The 18,608-nt window shown below is 45.1% G+C and overlaps 1 protein-coding gene across 4 annotated transcripts in view; it reads left to right on the top strand.

Moving 5' to 3' along the window:
- The first annotated feature begins 17,528 nt into the window (after positions 1-17,528).
- SLC1A7 (solute carrier family 1 member 7) overlaps positions 17,529-18,608 on the top strand; it is a 51,528-nt gene continuing 50,448 nt past the window's right edge. For all 4 annotated transcript variants that reach the window (XM_055234038.1, XM_055234037.1, XM_055234036.1 and 1 more), the window contains exon 1: positions 17,529-17,852. In XM_055234038.1, the coding sequence (XP_055090013.1) occupies positions 17,676-17,852 (177 nt within the window). In that variant the 5' untranslated portion in view covers positions 17,529-17,675. The remainder of the gene's footprint in view (positions 17,853-18,608) is intronic.

The raw sequence follows: 18,608 nt of genomic DNA, 5'->3' as shown, positions 1-18,608 counted from the left end.
TCATGCTGCTAATAAAGACATACCTGAGACTGGGTAATTTATAAAGGAAAGAGATTTAATTGACTCATAGTTCAGAAGGCTGGGGAAGCCTCAGGAAACTTTTACAATCATGGCAGAAGAGGAAGCAAACATGTCCTTCTTCAGAAGGCGGTAGCAAGGAGAAGTGCCAAGCAAAAGGGGGAGAAGCCCCTTATAAAACCATCAGATCTCATGAGAACTCACTCACTGTGATGAGAACAGCATGAGGGTGACCACCCCCATGATTAAATTACCTCCCACAACACATGGGGATTATGGGAACTATAATACAATTCAAGATGAGATTTGCATGGGGACACAGCAAAACCATATCAATTAATAATCTTCTATTTCTTTATTTCTAGAAGCTTTTTATATATTAAGGGAATTAATCCTTGGTGATATGAGCTGCAAATAATTTTTCCCAGTTTGTCTCTTGTTTTTTGACTTATGCTTAAGTAGTTTTTGTTTTGTTTTTTGAGATGGAGTCTCTGTCACCCAGGCTGGAGCGCAGTGGCATGATCTTGGCTCACTGCAACATCCGTCTCTCAGGTTCAAGCAATTCTCCTACCTGAGCCTCCCAAGTAGCTGAGATTACAGGTGTGTGCCACCACATCCAGTTAATTTTTGTATTTTTAGTAGACATGGGGTTTCACCATATTGGTCAGGCTGGTCTCAAACTCCTGACTTCGTGATCCACCCACCTTGGCCTCCCAAAGTGTTGGGATTACAGGCGTGAGCCACTGGGCCTGGCCGCTTAAGTCGTTTTTTAAATTTTGGTTTGACTTTTAATTTTTAATATTGTTTTCTATCTAAAATTTAGTTCTTGAAAATCAGAATTTAGTAACTCATTCAAAATTTATTACAGGGCTGATCAGGGCCTATCAGAAGCAAATGACCAGGCCCCTTCCCTCAAGAAAGAGGCATCCCTTTTTCCTTTCCCCTCCACTCCTCTCTAGGTGGGTACCTGCAACCAGGATGCCATGGTTCCCTGTGGACCAGCCACAGGGAGTGGAAATAGTCAGGTGGCTGGGGGAGCACCAGGCTCTCCCCATACTGGCTTTGTGGCCTCAGCTATGTGACACCTGCCCTGTGGAATCTGAGCAAGCATGTGCACAATCCCACTGTGGGAACAGGGAGGGGCCTGGGGCTAGGGGCCTTCTTGCCTTCACAGGACAATACTCTCTGGCCCTGGACCTTTGGCCCAGGCCAGGCTTCCCACATCCCGTGTGACTGGCAGCCACGATGCCTGGGCCCCTGCCCTGCTCAGAAGTCATTCAGATGTTCTCATTCTGGTTCAGGGTCCAGCAGACCTCTTTGGCCTCATCTCCAGTCTCTGGCCCGAGCTCTCCACTTGGACTTGAGGGAGGGAACCAGCTTCTCTGCCTGTGGCCCTCAACCACCTTTTCTTCCTTTAATCCACCTTATGAATCAACTTTGAAAATTAAAGAAGGTAACAGATACCAAAAGAAAGTTGGCTTTATCTATAATATTTTTATACATATATTTATGTAGTATCCACTCTGTGTCAGGCACAAATAAAGTAGTATTATTTTTTAGCTACACGTTTTCTCCTATGATTTTTCAATACAAATATTAATATATATCACTATACAGGTGGTTCCCAACCTAGGATGGCTTGACTTAACCATTCTTTGACTTCATGATGGATTTTCTGAGCCATAACCCCATCATAAGTAGCTGTAAATAATTATGTATAAAGGAAGAAATGTTTTTCCATCAATGGGGCCAAGAATCCAATATACAGAAGAGTGTATAACTTATTTATCCCCCACAAGAATAAATTATTCTGATAACCAAACATCGATTTACAAGTGAAATTCTGGAAGGCAGCCCATTTGCAGATTTGTAAGTAGGTTGATGGCACATTTTCTATCTGCTGCTCAACGCTAAGCTCTGAGAAGGCGGAGGCCAAGTCCCCAGAGTGTTCACAAAATACTTCTGGGAACAACTTACTAATGAAGGAATCATGGAGAAGGTGACCTAATCAAACACTTTTTTTTTTTTGGAGATGGAGTCTCGCTCTGTTGCCCAGGCTGGAGTGCAGTGGTGCAACCTTGGCTCACTGCAAGCACCACCTCCTGAGTTCACACCATTCTCCTGCCTCAGCCTCCCGAGTAGCTGGGATTACAGGTGCCTTCCACCATGTTCGGCTAATTTTGTTTTTGTATTTTTAGTAGAGATGGGGTTTCACTGTGTTAGCCAGGATGGTCTCGATCTCCTGACTTCATGATCCGCCTGCCTCGGCCTCCCAAAGTGCTGGGATTACAGGCGTGAGCCACTGCGCCCGGCCTCAGAATGGTAGATTTTAACATGTTTCAATCAATTGATAGATCAAGTAGACCAAAAAAAAAAAAAAGTGCACAGATACAGGAGATTTGAACGAATGGATTCTCAAGTTTAATCTAATGGATATGCATATAACACTGGGCCCATTATCTGCAAAATACACAGTCTTTCCAAGCACATGTGGGGCATTTATGAAAACTGAGTATCATAAAGCCAGTCTATTCAAAGGATTACTATCATATATTCTCATTTTCTCACCACAATAGGGTTATCAGAAATCAACAACAAGGTGTATTAGTCCATTTTGTGCTGCTATAAAGGAATACCTTAGACTAGGTAATTTATAAAGAAAAAAGGTTTAATTGGCTCATGGATCTGCAGGCTGTACCAGCATGGCTCCAGCATCCACCCAGCTTCTGACGAAGCCTCAGGCAGCCGTTACTCCAGGCAGAAGGTGAGGGGGAGCAAGTGTGTCACATGGCAAGAAAGGGCGCAAGAGAATGAGAAAGAAGGGAGGCACCAGACTCTTTTCAAACACCAACCCGCTGTCGAGTGAACTAACAGAGCAAAAACTCACTCTACTGCGAGGATGGCACCAAGCCATTCGTGAGGGGCCCATCCCCATGATCCAGACAGCTCCCACTAGGCCCACCTCTAACATCCGGGATCACATTTCAAATATGAGATTTGGAGGGGACAAATATCCAAACCATAACACAAGGTTTTCCAAAACTGATGCTGGAACAATTGGTTATCCTCATAAAAAAAGATGAGCTGATTGATTGATTGCTTGAGATGAGGTTTCACTCTGTCACCCACGCTGGAATGCAGTAGCATGATCATAGCTCACTGCAACTTTGAACTCTTGGGCTCAAGGGATCCTCCTGCTTCAGCCTCCTGAGTAGTTAGGACTGCCAGCATGCACAACCACACCGGGCTAAATTTTGAAAATTTTTTTGTAGAGATGGGGGTCTTACTATGTTGCCCAGGCTGGTCTCAAACTCCTGGCCTCAAGCCGTCTTCCTGCCTCAACTCCCAAAGTGCTGGGATTATAGGTGGGAGCCATCACACCCAACCACAAAGGTGAATTTAGATCCTTAACTTATACAACACACAAAAATTAACTCAAAATGGATTGTAGACCTAAATTTAAGTGACAAAACTATAAAGCTTTTAGAAGAAAGCGTAGGAGAAACTCTTCCTGACCTCCAATTAAGCAGAGTTCTCAGATATGACATTAAAAGCATAATTCATAAATGAAAAAAATCAATCAATTGGAGTGAATAAAAATTATACACTTTTATACTTTAAAAGTCACTATTAAGTAAATGAGAAAGGTAAGCCACAGGCTGGGAGTAAATATTTGCAAATCATAATTCTGATAAAGGTTTTTTATTTTATTTTATTTTATTTTTTTGAGACGGAATCTTGCTCTGTTACCCAGGCTAAAGTGCAGTGGCATGATCTTGGCTCACTGCAACATCTGCCTCCCGGGTTCAAGCGATTCTCCTGCCCCAGCCTCCTGAGTAGCTGGGATGAGAGGCGCCTGCCATCACACCTGGCTAATTTTTGCATTTTCAGTAGAGATGGGGTTTCACCATGTTGGCCAGGCTGGTCTCAAACTTCTAACCTCAGGTGATCCGCCGGTCTCGGCCTCCCAAAGTGTGGGATTACAGGTGTGAGCCACTGCACCTGGCCGCTGATAAAGATTTTAGCTGAGCGTGGTGGCATGCACCTGGAGTCCCAGTTACTTGGAAGGCTGAGGCAGGAGGATTGCTTGAGCCCAGGAACTGATTTGAGGCCTCAGTGAACTATGGTCACATGACTGGCATTCCAGCCTGCGCGACAGAGTGAGACCCTGTCTCCAAAAAACAAAAACACAAAACAAACAACAACAAAAAGGCTTTCATATCCAGAATATATGGAACTCATACAACTCAATAAGAAGAAGACAACCCAATTTTTTTTTTTTTGAGATGGAGTCTTGCTCTATCACCCAGGCTGGAGTGCAGTGGCGCGATCCTGACTCACTGCAACCTCTGCCTCCTGGGTTCAAGTGATTCTCCTGCCTCAGCCTCCTGAGTAGCTGGGACTACAGCCACATGCCACCATGCCCAGCTAATTTTTTGTATTTTTATTAAAGACGGGGTTTCACCATGTTAGCCAGGATGGTCTCGATCTCTTGACCTCATGATCCACCCACCTCGGCCTCCCAAAGTGTTGGGATTACAGGCGTGAGCCACCACGCCCAGCCCCCAATTTTTAAAATAGGGAAAAGATTTGAGTAAACACTTCACTGAAGAAGATACATAAATGGTTAATAAGCACATGAAAAGATGCTCAACATTATTAGTCATTAGCAATATGCAAATTAAAACCAAAATGAGATACCACTTCATGCCCATTGGGACAGCTGTAATGAAGAACACAGGCAATAATACCTGTGGGCAACGCTGTGGAGAAATCAGAATCCTCATACATTGGTGGCAGGAAGGTAAAATGGTGCGGCCATTTTGGAAAACAGCTTGGCAGTTTCTTAAAAAGGTAAACATAAATATATCCAGCAACGTAGCAATGGGACTCATAGGTAGCTACTCAAGATAAATGAAACACGTCTACAGGAAAGCTTTTGCATGAAGGTTCGTAGCAGCATTATTCATAAAAGCCAAAATGTGACTACAAATGTCCATCAATCGGTGAGTAGAAAAAAAATGGGGTTCATCCATACAATGTAGTATCTACCATTCAATGGTATTGTTTTGAATTTCCTCTCGTAGCTCAGAGTAGTTTGATTGTCTGAAGCCTTCTTCTCTCAACTCATCAAAGTCATCCTCCATCCAGCTTTGTTCCGTTGCTGGTGAGGAACTGCGTTCCTTTGGAGGAGGAGAGGTGCTCTGTTTTTTAGAGTTTCCAGTTTTTTTGGTCTGTTTTTTCCCCATCTTTGTGGTTTTGTCTACTTTTTGTCTTCGATGATGGTGATGTACCGATGGGTTTTTGGTGTGGATGTCCTTTCTGTTTGTTAATTTTCCTTCTACCAGACAAGACCCTCAGCTGCAGGTCTGTTGGAGTTTACTAGAGGTCCACTCCAGACCCTGTTTGGCTGGGTGTCAGCACCGGTGGCTGCAGAACAGCGGATTTTTGTGAGACCACAAATTCAGCTGTCTGATAGTTCCTCTGAAAGTTTTGTCTCAGAGGAGTACTCGGTTGAATGAGGTGTCAGTCTGTCCCTACTGGGGGGGTGCCTCCCAGTTAGGCTGCTCAGGGGTGAGGGACCCACTTTAGGAGGCAGTCTGTCCGTTCTCAGATCTCCAGCTGTGTGCTGGGAGAACCACTACTCTCTTCAAAGCTGTCAGTCAGACAGGGACATTTAAGGCTGTGGAGGTCCTCGCTGAGTTTTTGGTTGTCTGTGCCCTGCCCCCAGAGGTGGAGCCTACAGAGGCAGGCAGGCCTCCTTGAGCTGTGGTGGGCTCCACCCAGTTCGAGCTTCCTGGCTGCTTTGTTTACCTAAGCAAGCCTGGGCAATGGCGGGCGCCCCTCCCCCAGCCTCGTTGCCGCCTTGCAGCGTGATCTCAGACTGCTGTGCTAGCAATCAGCAAGACTCTGTGGGCATAGGACCCTCCGAGCCAGGTGCGGGACACAATCTCCTAGTGTGCCGTTTTCCAGGCCCGTTGGAAAAGCGCAGTATTAGGACGGGACTGACCCGATATTCCAGGTGCCGTCTGTTTCCCCTTTCTTTGACTAGGAAAGGGAACTCCCTGACCCCTTGCGCTTCCCGAGTGAGGCAATGCCTCGCCCTGCTTCGGCTCGCGCACAGTGCGCTTCACCGACTGTCCTGAACCCACTGTTAGGCACTCCCTAGTGAGATGAAACCGGTACCTCAAGCAGAAATGCAGAAATCACCCGTCTTCTGTGTCGCTGGGGCTGGGAGCTGGAGACAGGAGCTGTTCCTATTCGGCCATCTTGGCTCCACCCCTCTCTACCATTCAATGGTAAGAGGGAGTAACTACTGATCCATGCGGCAAACATGGATGAGCCTAGAACATATGCAGAGTAAAATAAGAAAAAAAAAGAACACAGATTGTATGGCTGCATTTTTATAAAATGTCCAGAAGAGGCAAATCTATGGAGATGGAAAGCATATTAGTGATTGCCTGGTGTTGGAGATGGGAATGGGGATTGGCTAAAAGTGGCCATGAGGGACTCTTGGGGATGTGGAAGTGTTCTAAAATCGGACTGCCGCTTGGGTTCAAGCAATTCTCTGCCTCAGCCTCCTGAGTAGCTGGGATTATTTGTTACCCATTTTAGCTATCTAAGAAAGTACTAATCTTATTTTTCCTCTTTCTCACCTCAATGTTGTCCTCTTCTTTAAATATTCTAGTCCCAGGATTCAGTTCCTTTAGTCAAGATGTCACAAGTTTAAAAATAAAATTCGAGAAACTACCAAAGGCAAAGAACTTGTTCACTTTGTTGAAATTCATTAGAGAAGTCTTACTAACAGATGCACTTAAATGTAGGTTCAATAGATAATTTCTTCTCCACTTCCCCCAAATTACATTCAACATTGAAAGCTGTTTATAGCTTGCTATCAGCTTTGTTCTGGTAGGCTAGTCAGTATTGAAATCTGTTTGAGATTTTTTTTAAAGCCTTTTAAAGTCTAATTTTAGGAGGGATGAATTCAGATGCATGCCAGAGTGTGTATTTTACAGAATGTTCTTGATTAAGGAGATTTGTTTGTTAATTTTTCATTGTTTTTTAGTATGCCCAATTGATGAAATAAAATTTTCATTGTCTTACCATAAAGCTTTGATGATTAACTAGAGGAATGCAGATATTGTAAAGCTTTTTGTGAGTTTTAAAAGTGCAATATAAAGCAACCACGTTTAAATAAAAATAATGATAATAATAAGAAGAAGAAATCATGGCCAAGTTGTGTTTATTTCTGTTATACAAGATTGTTACAATGTTTCACAGTTATTTAATACAATTCACCACATTAATAAATTAAAAGAGAAAAATAATTTGACAAAAATTTAACATCTGGCAGGGCACGGTAGCTCATGCCTATAATCCCAGCACGTTGGGAGGCTGAGGTGGGTGGATCACTTGAGGCCAGGAGCGTGAGAGCAGCCTGGGCAACATAGTGAAACTCGTCTCTACAAAAATTAGCCTGGCATGGTGGCGCATGCCTGTAGTCCCAGCTACTTGGGAGGGTGAGGTGGGAGGATAGTTGAGCTCAGGAGGTGGAGATTGCTGTGAGCTATGATCATGCCATTGTACTCCAGCCTGGGTGACAGAACGAGACCCTGTCTCAAAAAATAAAAATAAATAAAATAAAATTCAACATCAAAAAACCAAAAAGCAAAACCCCTTTTTAACAAACTAGGAATAAAAGAGAACATTCTTAATCTGATAAAGGGCATGGGCAAAAAACCCCTATAGCAATGGCAATATTAATGGTAAAATGTTGAAAGCATTCCTCTTAAGATCAAGACCAAGACCTGAGTGCCTCACATCATGATTTTTATTCAGTTTTGTGCTAGAGGGCTCAGCCAGGGCTGTAAGGTGAACAAACAAACAAGCAAGCAAGCAACAAATAGAAAATACATAAAATATATACATACATAATATACATATATAAAATATGGTGTACGGATTGAAATGGAAGACACAAAGCTATTATTGTTTGCTGATCATATGCTCATCTACATGGAAAACCCCAAAGATTAAGAGAATATAGTCAGTCAACAGAATACAAAATCAAGGTGCAGGCCAGGCGCGGTTGCTCATGCGTGTAATCTCAGCACTTTGGGAAGCCAAGGCAGGCGGATCCCAAGGTCAGGAGTTCAAGACCAGCCTGGCCAATATGGTGAAACCCCATCTCTACTAATAATACAAAAATTAGCAGGGCATGGTGGCACATGCCTGTAGTCCCAGCTACTCGGGAGGCTGAGGCAGAAGAATCGCTTGAACCCAGGAGGCGGAGTTTGCAGTGAGCCGAGATAGAGCCACTGCACTCCAGTCTGAGTAACAGAGCAAGACTCTGTCTTAAAAAAAAAAAAAAAAAAGAAAAGAAAAGAAAAGAAAAAAATCAAGGTGCAATAATCAATTTTATGTCTATACACTAGCAAAAAAACAGAAAATGCAATAAAACAGAACACTATTTACAGTAGCGTAAAAATAAGATATATGAGAATAGATCTTTAAAAAGTTATTCAACACTTTTATGGAGCAAAAGAAAACTATAGAAACAAGATCTAAATAAATTGAAAGATATGTTCACAAATTGGAAGAGTTAATATCATAAAGATGTTCATTCTCTCAAATTGATTTAAAAGTTCCCATGCAATTACAATAAAAATCTCAAATTTTTTCTGGAACTTGACAAGTTTTCCTTTAAAATGTTTTATTGAAGACTAATACGTTCCTTTTTTTTTTTTTTTTGAGACAGAGTTTTGCTCTTGTTGCCCAGGCTGGAGCACAGTGCAGTGGCACCATCTTGGCTCATTGCAACCTCCGCCTCCCAGGTTCCAGTGGTTCTCCAGCCTCGGCCTCCCAAGTAGCTGGGATTACAGGCATGCGCCACCATGCCCTGCTAATTTTTGTATTTTTAGTAGAGACGGGGTTTCACCATGTTTGTCAGGCTGGTCTCGAATTCCTGACCTCAGGTAATCCACCCACCTCGGCCTCCCAAAGTGCTGGGATTACAGTTGTGAACCACCATGCCCAGTGAAAACTAATACATTCCTGAAGAAGACAAAGATAGGACTTGCCTTGCAAAGTATCAAAAATTATTATTAACTTATAGTGATCCAGACAAGAGTGGTATTGACAAAGATATAGACAAACCAACCAATGAGAACCCAGAAACAGACCCAGACATATACAGAACTTGATTTTATTTCAGAGCAGCCATTTTAGTTTCAGGTGTAAGGATAGATTTTTCAATATGTGATACTAGGACAATTAGTAGATCTTAAAACAGGATATTAGACTCTTACATCAGTCTTTAACCAGGTTAGTTAATGACCTGTATGAGAAAAGGAAAAGTAAACTACTCTTAGAAATTTACACAGAAGAATAACTTTACTGGAGTGGGGAGGTTTTTAAAATAAGACAGACAAGTCATAACAAAAAAGAATGATAGATTCAGTTACATTAAAAGTTATAACTTCTGTTTGTCTAAAGACAGATAAGTCATAAACAGGGAAACATATATAAACAATAAAGAGTTAATATCCAGATTATAAAGAATATTTATAATGTATATGAAAAGACAAACAACCCAATTAAAAATAGGCAAATGAACAGCAATTTCACCAAAGAGGAGGCACGGATGACTCACAAACATAGTACAATATATTCAGTCTCAGTAATCAGGGAAATGCAAATTTAAACCACAGTGGAACCCCATTTCACACCTACCAGATTGGCAAGAGTTAAAAATTAATCAATATCAAATGTCAGTAACCATGTGGAACAATGGGAACTTACAGACATTGTGGATGAACGTATTAGTTGGTAAAACTAATTTGGAAACAGTTATTACCTACTAACGTTGACCATCTGCATAATCTGTGACCTAGCAATTCCATTGCTATGTATATATCCTAGAGAAACTCTTGTACACGTACATTAGTATGCAAGAATGTTCCTAGCAGCGTTGTTAAAATGATGGTCAAAAACTGGAAAAAAACCCACAAATGTCCATAAACAGTAGATTATATATAATATTCCATTCATATCATAGAATGTTATATTGCAGAGAAGAAAATTAACATTTTTTTCAACAACATTGATGAATCAACAACTCAACAACATTGGTGAATCCTGTGCACTCTGTGGGTGAGGCCCCAGGTGCCTGCTGCCATAAAGGGCCGAGGCAGACATCAGAGAAGACAAGCAACAAGGAACCTCGAGCCACTAACCCTAAGTTCTAGAGCAGCCTCACTGGAGATAAGATGTTAGGCATCTTACACAAGAAAGAACAGAAAACTAAGGTTTTACTAAGCAAGCCATGCCGAGAGCTGAGTGCCTGGGACAATGTACTAGATATTTTGCTGTGTCTGCCTCGCGTATCCACTTTTCTAACTGCTACTACACATATCTACAGAGTTACCAAAGAAGCAGCAACTGTAAATAATGTGACCCCGCTCCCTGCCCCTACTGGCTGCAGGTGATTGGTCTAAACTGGGCCAATCAGAACCTTCCCTGAGAACTGTGGCACTGGAGTGAAACCGAGTTGCTGGTGGCCATGCTTCCTCCCTATGGACTGGAGTAGTAGTGGAGATGGGTTCGTTAGAGAAAGAATAATGTAACATAAATGTCATCACCAAATGTAGGCTCTATAAAAGCAGGGATTGTTGTCTACTTCTGTTTATTACAGTATTCCAAGTATCCAGAATATGTCTGGCACATAGTAATAATAGTAACATAGATAGATATAGATAGATGATAGATGATAGATAGATATAGATAGATGATAGATAGATAGATAGATAGATAGATAGATAGATAGATAGATAGTGCTTACTACGATCAGACAACTGTCCTAAGCTTCATACATGTAATTCATTTGCTCCTTATAACAACCCTGTAAGGTAGACTATTATTATCCCTACACTCCGTATGAGAAAACTAAAACTGGGACACAGAGTAACTTGCCTACAGTTCCAAAAAGAGTAGGTGAAGGAGCTAAGATTCAAACACAAGTCATTTGGTTCCTGAGTTTGTGCTCTTAATCAATACCTTATGCCAGCTCTCAACACATATATGTTGAACGAAGAATGAATGGACAAATCAGACATGTAGAAAGGAGAGCTGGTGTGAGAGATAATTCCATTAACAATCAAGTACCTGGTTCAGAGGGTCTTTGCAGCTCAGTTCTGCTCTTGTTCTTGGGTTCTGTGAAACCCATGCTCACCTGGTCTTATAAATGGGACCAGTTTCATGGTTCTATGATCTGAGTAGTTGCACAGGGCCCCATGCTCAGAAGGGCCCCTGTGCTTGGTTTAATGCTCTGTTGTCACCATCACTAAATTCTTAATAATTTTATCTTTGAACTTGGGTCTTATAAGCAAAGTCTGATGGGACAATAGAGTATACACACAAACAGAAAAAACACATCAATATACATGCCGCCATTGGTCATTGCCACTCCATCCTCATACAGCGTGTGTGATGCCCCATGAGCACAGAATTCCGGTAAACTGGCAACACATGGGAGTTCAGCAAGACTCAAATAGGTGTCAGGTAAGCGTGTTATGTCTACGACTAAGTAAGCAGAGGTACCAAGACTCATGAGAAGCCTCACTTTCCTCAAACCAGAACTTGTTTCAAACACAGGAAGAACAAAAAATTGCATTCTAAAAATGCAAGCGACCAAGGAATTTTATCATATCCTTTCTTACTAGTGTTACTCACCTGCATTAGCCAACCACTTAAACACCGAAAATGATAACATCGACAGCAAGGGAATGAGAGGACCACCAGAGTTCCTTTTTTTTTCAGTTCTTCCTTACTCATCAGGGACTCAAAGGTAGAGAGGACAGATAGAATGGATATGCATTGAGAAGTGAAATAAAAACAGCTGGATTAGTTTTGTGCAGCATTTCCACCATCTGGTAAAAATGAAATACACACGCATGTATGAGCTACTAAATACAAACTGTATAACTTTGGCGATTCTGCATGTGAGTTAAATGCTCTTATATTTGCATTTAAAACTGGCATTGCACAGTGAATGTAAAGATGAAGGGCCAGACATGGTGGCTCATGCTTGTAACCACAGCACTTTGGGAGGCCGAGGTGGGAGGATCACTTGAGGTCAGGAGTTCGAGACCAGCCTGACCAACATGGTGAAAACCCATCTCTACTAAAAATACAAAAATTAGCCGGGCGTGATGGTGTGCGCCTATAATCTCAGCTACTCAGGAGTCTGAGGCAGGAGATTCTCTTTAACCCAGGAGGCAGAGGTTGCAGTGAGCTGAGATTAAGCCACTGAACTCCAGCCTGGGTGACAGAGTAAGACTCCATCTCAAAAAAAAAAGATGAATGGTAAAGTTAATGCTAGTAATTTAAAATTGTTATTTTTATTTACTTAAGAATGACAAAATCACAAATAAAAAAATCATGATAAGTTGAGAGAGAGAAACTGTGGAAGAAATAAAGCTATATATTTTAGTACCTTTGATGCACTTGTTTTCCTGCTTTTTGAAAGAAGAGCCCCACATGCTCATTTTGCAGTGGGCCCCACAAATTACATAGTCAGCCCTGCTTACAAATTCCCTTTTTACCAAAGCCAGCTTGATTTAGTTTCCCAGTATTTATTAACAAAAGTCCTAACTAATTTGGAAACCTAATCTGAACTGGCTGGAGGGTTTAACTTTATACTTTGTCCTAACTTTTATATGCAAATAAGAGGAAGTATGATGCAATGTAAAGGGCATGGGCTTTTATAGGCACAGAAAAGAGGCTCCGAGAGGTTCGCTAACTTGGGCAAAGTCGCACAGCTTCCAAGCAAAAGGGCTGAGCTTCGAAGTTGGTTCAGAGTGACTGTAGAGAGTTCAGTAGAACTTTCTGTGATCATGGAAACGTTCTGTAACTGTGCTGTCCAACATGGTAGCTACTGGCCACATATGGCTATTGAGCCCTTGAAATGTGGCTAGTGCAATGGAGGGACTGAATTCTAAACTATATAAATTTTTTTTTGAGACAGGATCCTACACTGTTGCCCAGCATAGAGTGCAGTTCCATCACGGCTCACTGCAACTTCAAATTCCCAGGCTTCAAATGATCCTTCCACTTCAGCCTCCGAAGTACCTGAGACCACAGGCACACACCACCATGCCCAGTGAATTTTTAAAATTCTTTGTATAGGCAGGGTCTCCCCATGTTGCCCAGGCTGGTCTCAAAATCCCGGGCTCAAGCCATCCTCCCACCTCAGCCTCCCAAAGTGCTGGGATTACAGGCATGAACCTCTGGGCCTGGTCCTATTTAATTTTGATTAATTTCAATTTAAGTAGTGTAGCGGATGCTATGTAATTATACTACACAGACTTAGAGCCCCAAGGCTTGACTGACCCAGTGAATGTGGAGGGCTCCCTGGCTCCCTCTGGTCAGGACCCTTCTAGGTGAAGGTGTCAGAGTACCCAGCCAGAGCCTGGTACACAGTTGGTGCTCAACACAGAGCTGCTCAGGGGCTTATGGATGCCCAGGCCTCATTTCCATTAAGTGACAGATCTAGATGGGGGGCTGGAAGGGAAGAAGGAAGGTGTGTGTGAGCTGCCACCACAGAGTCACTTTCCCTCATCCTCTGAGGCAAATGTGGGAAAGGACTAGCCCTCAGCGAGGTCAGGACAGCCCCTCGGTGACTAAAGCTCGCAGGAATCCACACCCAGCTGGATCAGCTGGATTTGTTGCCCACAGAAAACCTTCCCGGAAGGGCCCAGCTTCCAGAGAGCTGGAAAGACGTGTCAGGGAGATTAAGGCGCCTGTGGTATGTCTCCGGAAAGCAGCCAACATACTCCAAGCTGTCGTCATGGCAGACCCAGATGGGAGCTCACCCGGCCAGACCTAAACTTATTTTGACACATGGTGGAAGGTGTGAGGCCCCAGCCCCGATGGCCACTGCAGCCCACCGATGCACTGCTAGCCCTGAGAGGCCCTGCTGTCACACCTCCAGCCTAAATCAGGCTGTCCTCTCCCCTCTCCCTTGACCGGCACCCCCTTCCCTGGCTTATTGAGGCCTCTGACTAAACCACGTCTCCTCTGGGAAGCCTTCCTATCCCCGCCTTCCCAGGCTGAGTTGGCCCTGCCTGTAGCCCTGGAGAATCATTAATCATTAATCATTAGCAAATAAGTCAACCCCTGCTGCTCTCCCCACAGCATAACCCCAGCAGAGGGCCCAGTGAAGAACAGCTCAACTGCACGCCTGCTTCTGCAGGGTGAGGCAGCTGCACCTGTGACTTGGCGCTCATTTTTGCCACCACTATGTCTCTTCTCTGCCATAGCATCTCAGTCTGTGCAGCTCAAGCCTCCTCAGAAGCATCTCTCAGGCCACCTACTGCCCATTAGACAACTCCTTGCTCCTCAGGCTATCCCTAGCACCCCCCTGCCCCTGCCAATATACCCTCCAACTTTGAGAATTCTCCATTGAGGTGATTTCAAATGACATTGTAACAAACAGAGATTTGATTTTGTTTTCATAGATTCTTATTTCCTTGTCAGAGCCACTTAAAAGGGAGCTAGGTGAATCCCCAGCTGGTGAGTGTGAAGGGCCTGGGTTAGAGTGAGAAAAAGAGAAGGTATTGTATCTAGGGTAATCAGGGAAGGCTTCAAAGAAGAGGGGGATTTAACCTGTGACTTTAGTGACAAGGAAGGACATTCTAGGCCGAGGAAATAGCACAGGCGAAGGTGCGGAAGCCTGAGACAGGATGCAACGTTCCAGGACCGTGCAGCAGTTTGGTGTCATAGGAGCTGCAGGGGTGACGGAAGGAGTAGGAGGTAATGCTGAAGGGGTGAGGAAAAGGGTGAAAGTGCCTTGCAGGGGAGCATAGACTTGCTGCTGGAGACTGGGGTTTCCCAGGCGTGTTCTCCAAACACCAGGCCCAGGGAGTTCTCTGCTCCAAAGGAGGAGTGGGATTCTCTGTTCTCCACTTGCAGTCCTCCTCCAACACGGCTGCTACTGTAAAGGCTTTCATAGTAACTACCTGGGGCTATCTGCAAGGCACTGGGCCACACTCTAACCACGGTGCATGCAGCACTGTATGACCCACATCACAACCCTATGATCTAGGTACTGTTGCATTATCCCCATTTTACAGGGAAGTTAAGAAATGTTCCCAAGATCACACAGCTAGTTGAAGGTAGAGCTGAGGTTTTAACTCTAGCAGTCTGACTTTGAGCTGTCTCAGAGGAAATAACCTGCTTAACTTTTTGTTTCTTCCAGCATTTCCCAAACTTCCTTTTGATGTAATTATGGAAAAATTGTTTTGCACATCTAGTGACATTGTAAAAGGCAGTTGATTCTTTGTCAATGGTGAACTATTATAGGGTTCTGACCCAGGAGACTTGATTTGATTTGCAAATATTCTTAGTAAACTCATTATCAGTCACTTACACTTTAGTGTGAATTAGTCCGTTCTTGGGGTCTCTCCACTTTCTTATAAGCTCCCTGAGGGCAGGGCAGGTACTGTCTGATTCACTGTTGTGTTCCTAGTACCCAGGGGGTGTGGCACTAAATGGTGCTATAAGAACATTTGCTAGAATGAGTTGAAATTCTCCTGTTGAAGACTGTAGGAACAGTGGAAAGAAAGGCTATAGTCTGGTAGGCAGGTAGCGGTAGGGTCAGCATGTGGGGGAGAGGAGTCAGTGGTGGCTGTGGGGGGATGTCCTGGGAATCGGAGTCATGGAGCTGGAGTAGAAAGACTCACCTATATCATGGCACAGCTAAAGGCCAGGTCTGGGCTGGGTGTGGTGGCTCATGCCTGCAGTCCCAACACGTTAGGAGGCCAAGATGGGAGGATTGTTTGAGCCCAGGAGGTGATCAAAACACAAATCCAAATACCCACTTAGCATGTTTTCTCTTCTAGGAAGTAACTAACCACCTGATTATTTGGAAAATGAGGCATTTGCTGCAGTTGAAGGTGTAGCAAGAAACTTTTGGTTTTAAGAGTCAAAGTCAGAGAAAAAAAACTCTCAGACTTGTACTCACCCCCACCCCCCACCCCCAAGCTACTGCAAAGAGCAGGGGCTTTGGAAGATTGGTTTGTTGAAATGAAGTTCCTTTGACAAAGGTACCTGGGCCCATTTCTCTCATTCTAAAAGGGACAAGACTGAGACCCAGAGATGGCAAGGTCACAGAGCTGATTAAATTGGGATCAGAATCTTCTCAGTCGGGAGCTCTGTCCGTGGCTTCAGAGCCTGTGTCCCAGTCCCCTCTCCCTACCTCTCCCCCATGCCCCCACAGTGCCCCGCCTTGGCCCTGTCCTCTTCATCCTCTGCCCCTGTCTCCTATGTCAGGAGGAGGAAGCCCCTGTGCGCACCCCACCCTTTACCTCCCACCCTCACTGCAGACTGCACTTCCCGCTCCCTGCTGCCTGACTGTCCCTAATGAGATTACAGATCTCTGGTGAAATAGACAAGGGTTAATACCCCCTGGCTTTACAGGGCAGGGCAGGCCAGGCCACAAGAAATAGCAAAAAGACACCCATTCTCCAAAGCACTAAGTGTGATAATGACCCTAAGAGTCCGTTCCCCTGTTCAGCATGCCAGGGTTCACACTGCGTTTCCAAATACCCTCTGGGTCGAATTTTGTACCAGCCCTAACAAAGTAGATGCTTTTATCATCTCTATTTTACAGATGGAGAAACTGAGGCACCGTGAGATGAAATGTTTGCCTGAGATCACACAGCTAGTAAGTGGCAGAGCTGGGACCTGAATGTGGGTCTCTTGGGCTCTATCATCTTTAAAAAATAATAGGCCCAGAGAGCCTGCAGGGTGCCCAGCACCAGGCTTGAAACAGCCCTGGAGCATCTACGTCCTATTTCCTGGTGAGTGGCACAGCCCACCTTTGAACTCAGGTCCCCCGGACTCGAATCTACATTCCCCGCAATACTGCCAAGCACCCTTGAACCTATCTGCCTGTTCATATGGTAGAAACAGACGGGCCTCGCCCTGACTTCTGGCCTCTGTGACCATGGCCAAGGGACTGGCTCTTGGGGTCTCATCCTCCCTGTCTGAAAAATGAAGGTGGGAACCCTGGGGTCTTTGGCACAATTCCCTATGATTGGCATAGCTAAGGCAGCCAGCACAGGCCTGGCCCACAGCACATGCACTCACCCACCTCAGTTTCTTTATCTGTAAAATAGTGATATTAATAGTACTTATTTCTTGGGATTGGTGTTAGGATTAAATATGCCAGTACACGTAATATTCTTCTAGAATGGCACCTGGGGCACAGTAAATGCTTAATTAACGTTGAGGGAAACTGATATCTTACTGTCTTCTTTTCGATTCTTTCTGGAAGGAAGCAGGGGTAAAGATCAAACGAACCAAGCAAATGTTCCTCTTGTTCCTCCCAGTACCTGGTCCACTCAACTGTTTAAGAGGAACACTTGGCTTTGAGGCCTGAACTCCCAGACCACGTGGTCTGCTCTAATTTCCCAGGCCCTAATCTGCTCCCAGCTCCTAATGATGCAGCTGGTAATAGGATTGTGGCTTCCCTCTAAGGCGGCCACACGGGCATGGCCGTGGGGCTGGCGACTGGTGTTTAGCAACTCCGACCACCTGCCTGCTGAGGGGCTAGAGCCCTCAGCCCAGACCCTGTGCCCCCGGCCGGGCTCTCGTGCATGGAATGGTGCTGTGCCCCTTGCCAGCAGGCCAGGCTCGCCATGGTGCCGCATGCCATCTTGGCACGGGGGAGGGACGTGTGCAGGCGGAATGGACTACTCATCCTGTCTGTGCTGTCTGTCATCGTGGGCTGCCTCCTTGGCTTCTTCTTGAGGACCCGGCGCCTCTCACCACAGGTCAGCCACCCAGAGCATCTCGGGGTCCCTGTCCAGGAGGGGCGTGTGGGCCTGAGGGATCTGGGGTGCCATGACAGTGTGTGAGTCCCTCTGCCCCTCTGGGTCCTGGTTTTCTCATTGGTAACATGGGTGTGATAAACACTTTGCAGGACTAGAGGGAGGAACCAGTCATGTGGTTCTGGGGAGTGATTACAAACCCAGCACCACCAGGTGAGGAGAGGCGAGGGTGCCTCGTGACGACAAACACAGGTCCAAGAGCCGTGGCGGGGAAAGAGGGGGATCTTGTGTGAGTTCAAACAGGCACCAGAGAACACCTCCTAAAGGCTGCTCAAACGACAAGAGATCCAGGAAGGGCGCTCTAGGCAGAGGTGACAGCAGGTGCCAGGTGCAGGGGCCGGAGCGCAGAGGCCAGCAGGCCCATAGGTCCCATCACCACGCATAGGCTTGCGGCATCCATGAGATGCTTTTGGGCAGAAGAGCAACAGGCCAGTTTGGAGCTTGGGAGACCCCTCAGGTGCCGAGTGGAGAGGGGGGGGTACTGGGGCAGGCAGGGGGCCGAGAAGGGGCAGCTTGGGGGAGATGTGGCAGTGCAGACAAAAGGGACAGATGTGAGAACTGTTTTCAAAACGGGAAGCTTCAGGATGTGGGGGCCGATTGGATGTGGGCTGGGGGACAGGAAGGGGAGCCAGGCCCCAGGTTTCCAGCCTGTGTAACTGCCATGGGGAAGCTGCCTTGCCTGGGAAAGAGCCCCTTTCC

The sequence above is a fragment of the Symphalangus syndactylus genome, chromosome 19, assembly GCF_028878055.3.
Source record: "Symphalangus syndactylus isolate Jambi chromosome 19, NHGRI_mSymSyn1-v2.1_pri, whole genome shotgun sequence".
NCBI classification, from domain to species: Eukaryota; Metazoa; Chordata; class Mammalia; order Primates; family Hylobatidae; genus Symphalangus; species Symphalangus syndactylus.
This window is presented reverse-complemented; position numbering and strand designations above follow the sequence as displayed.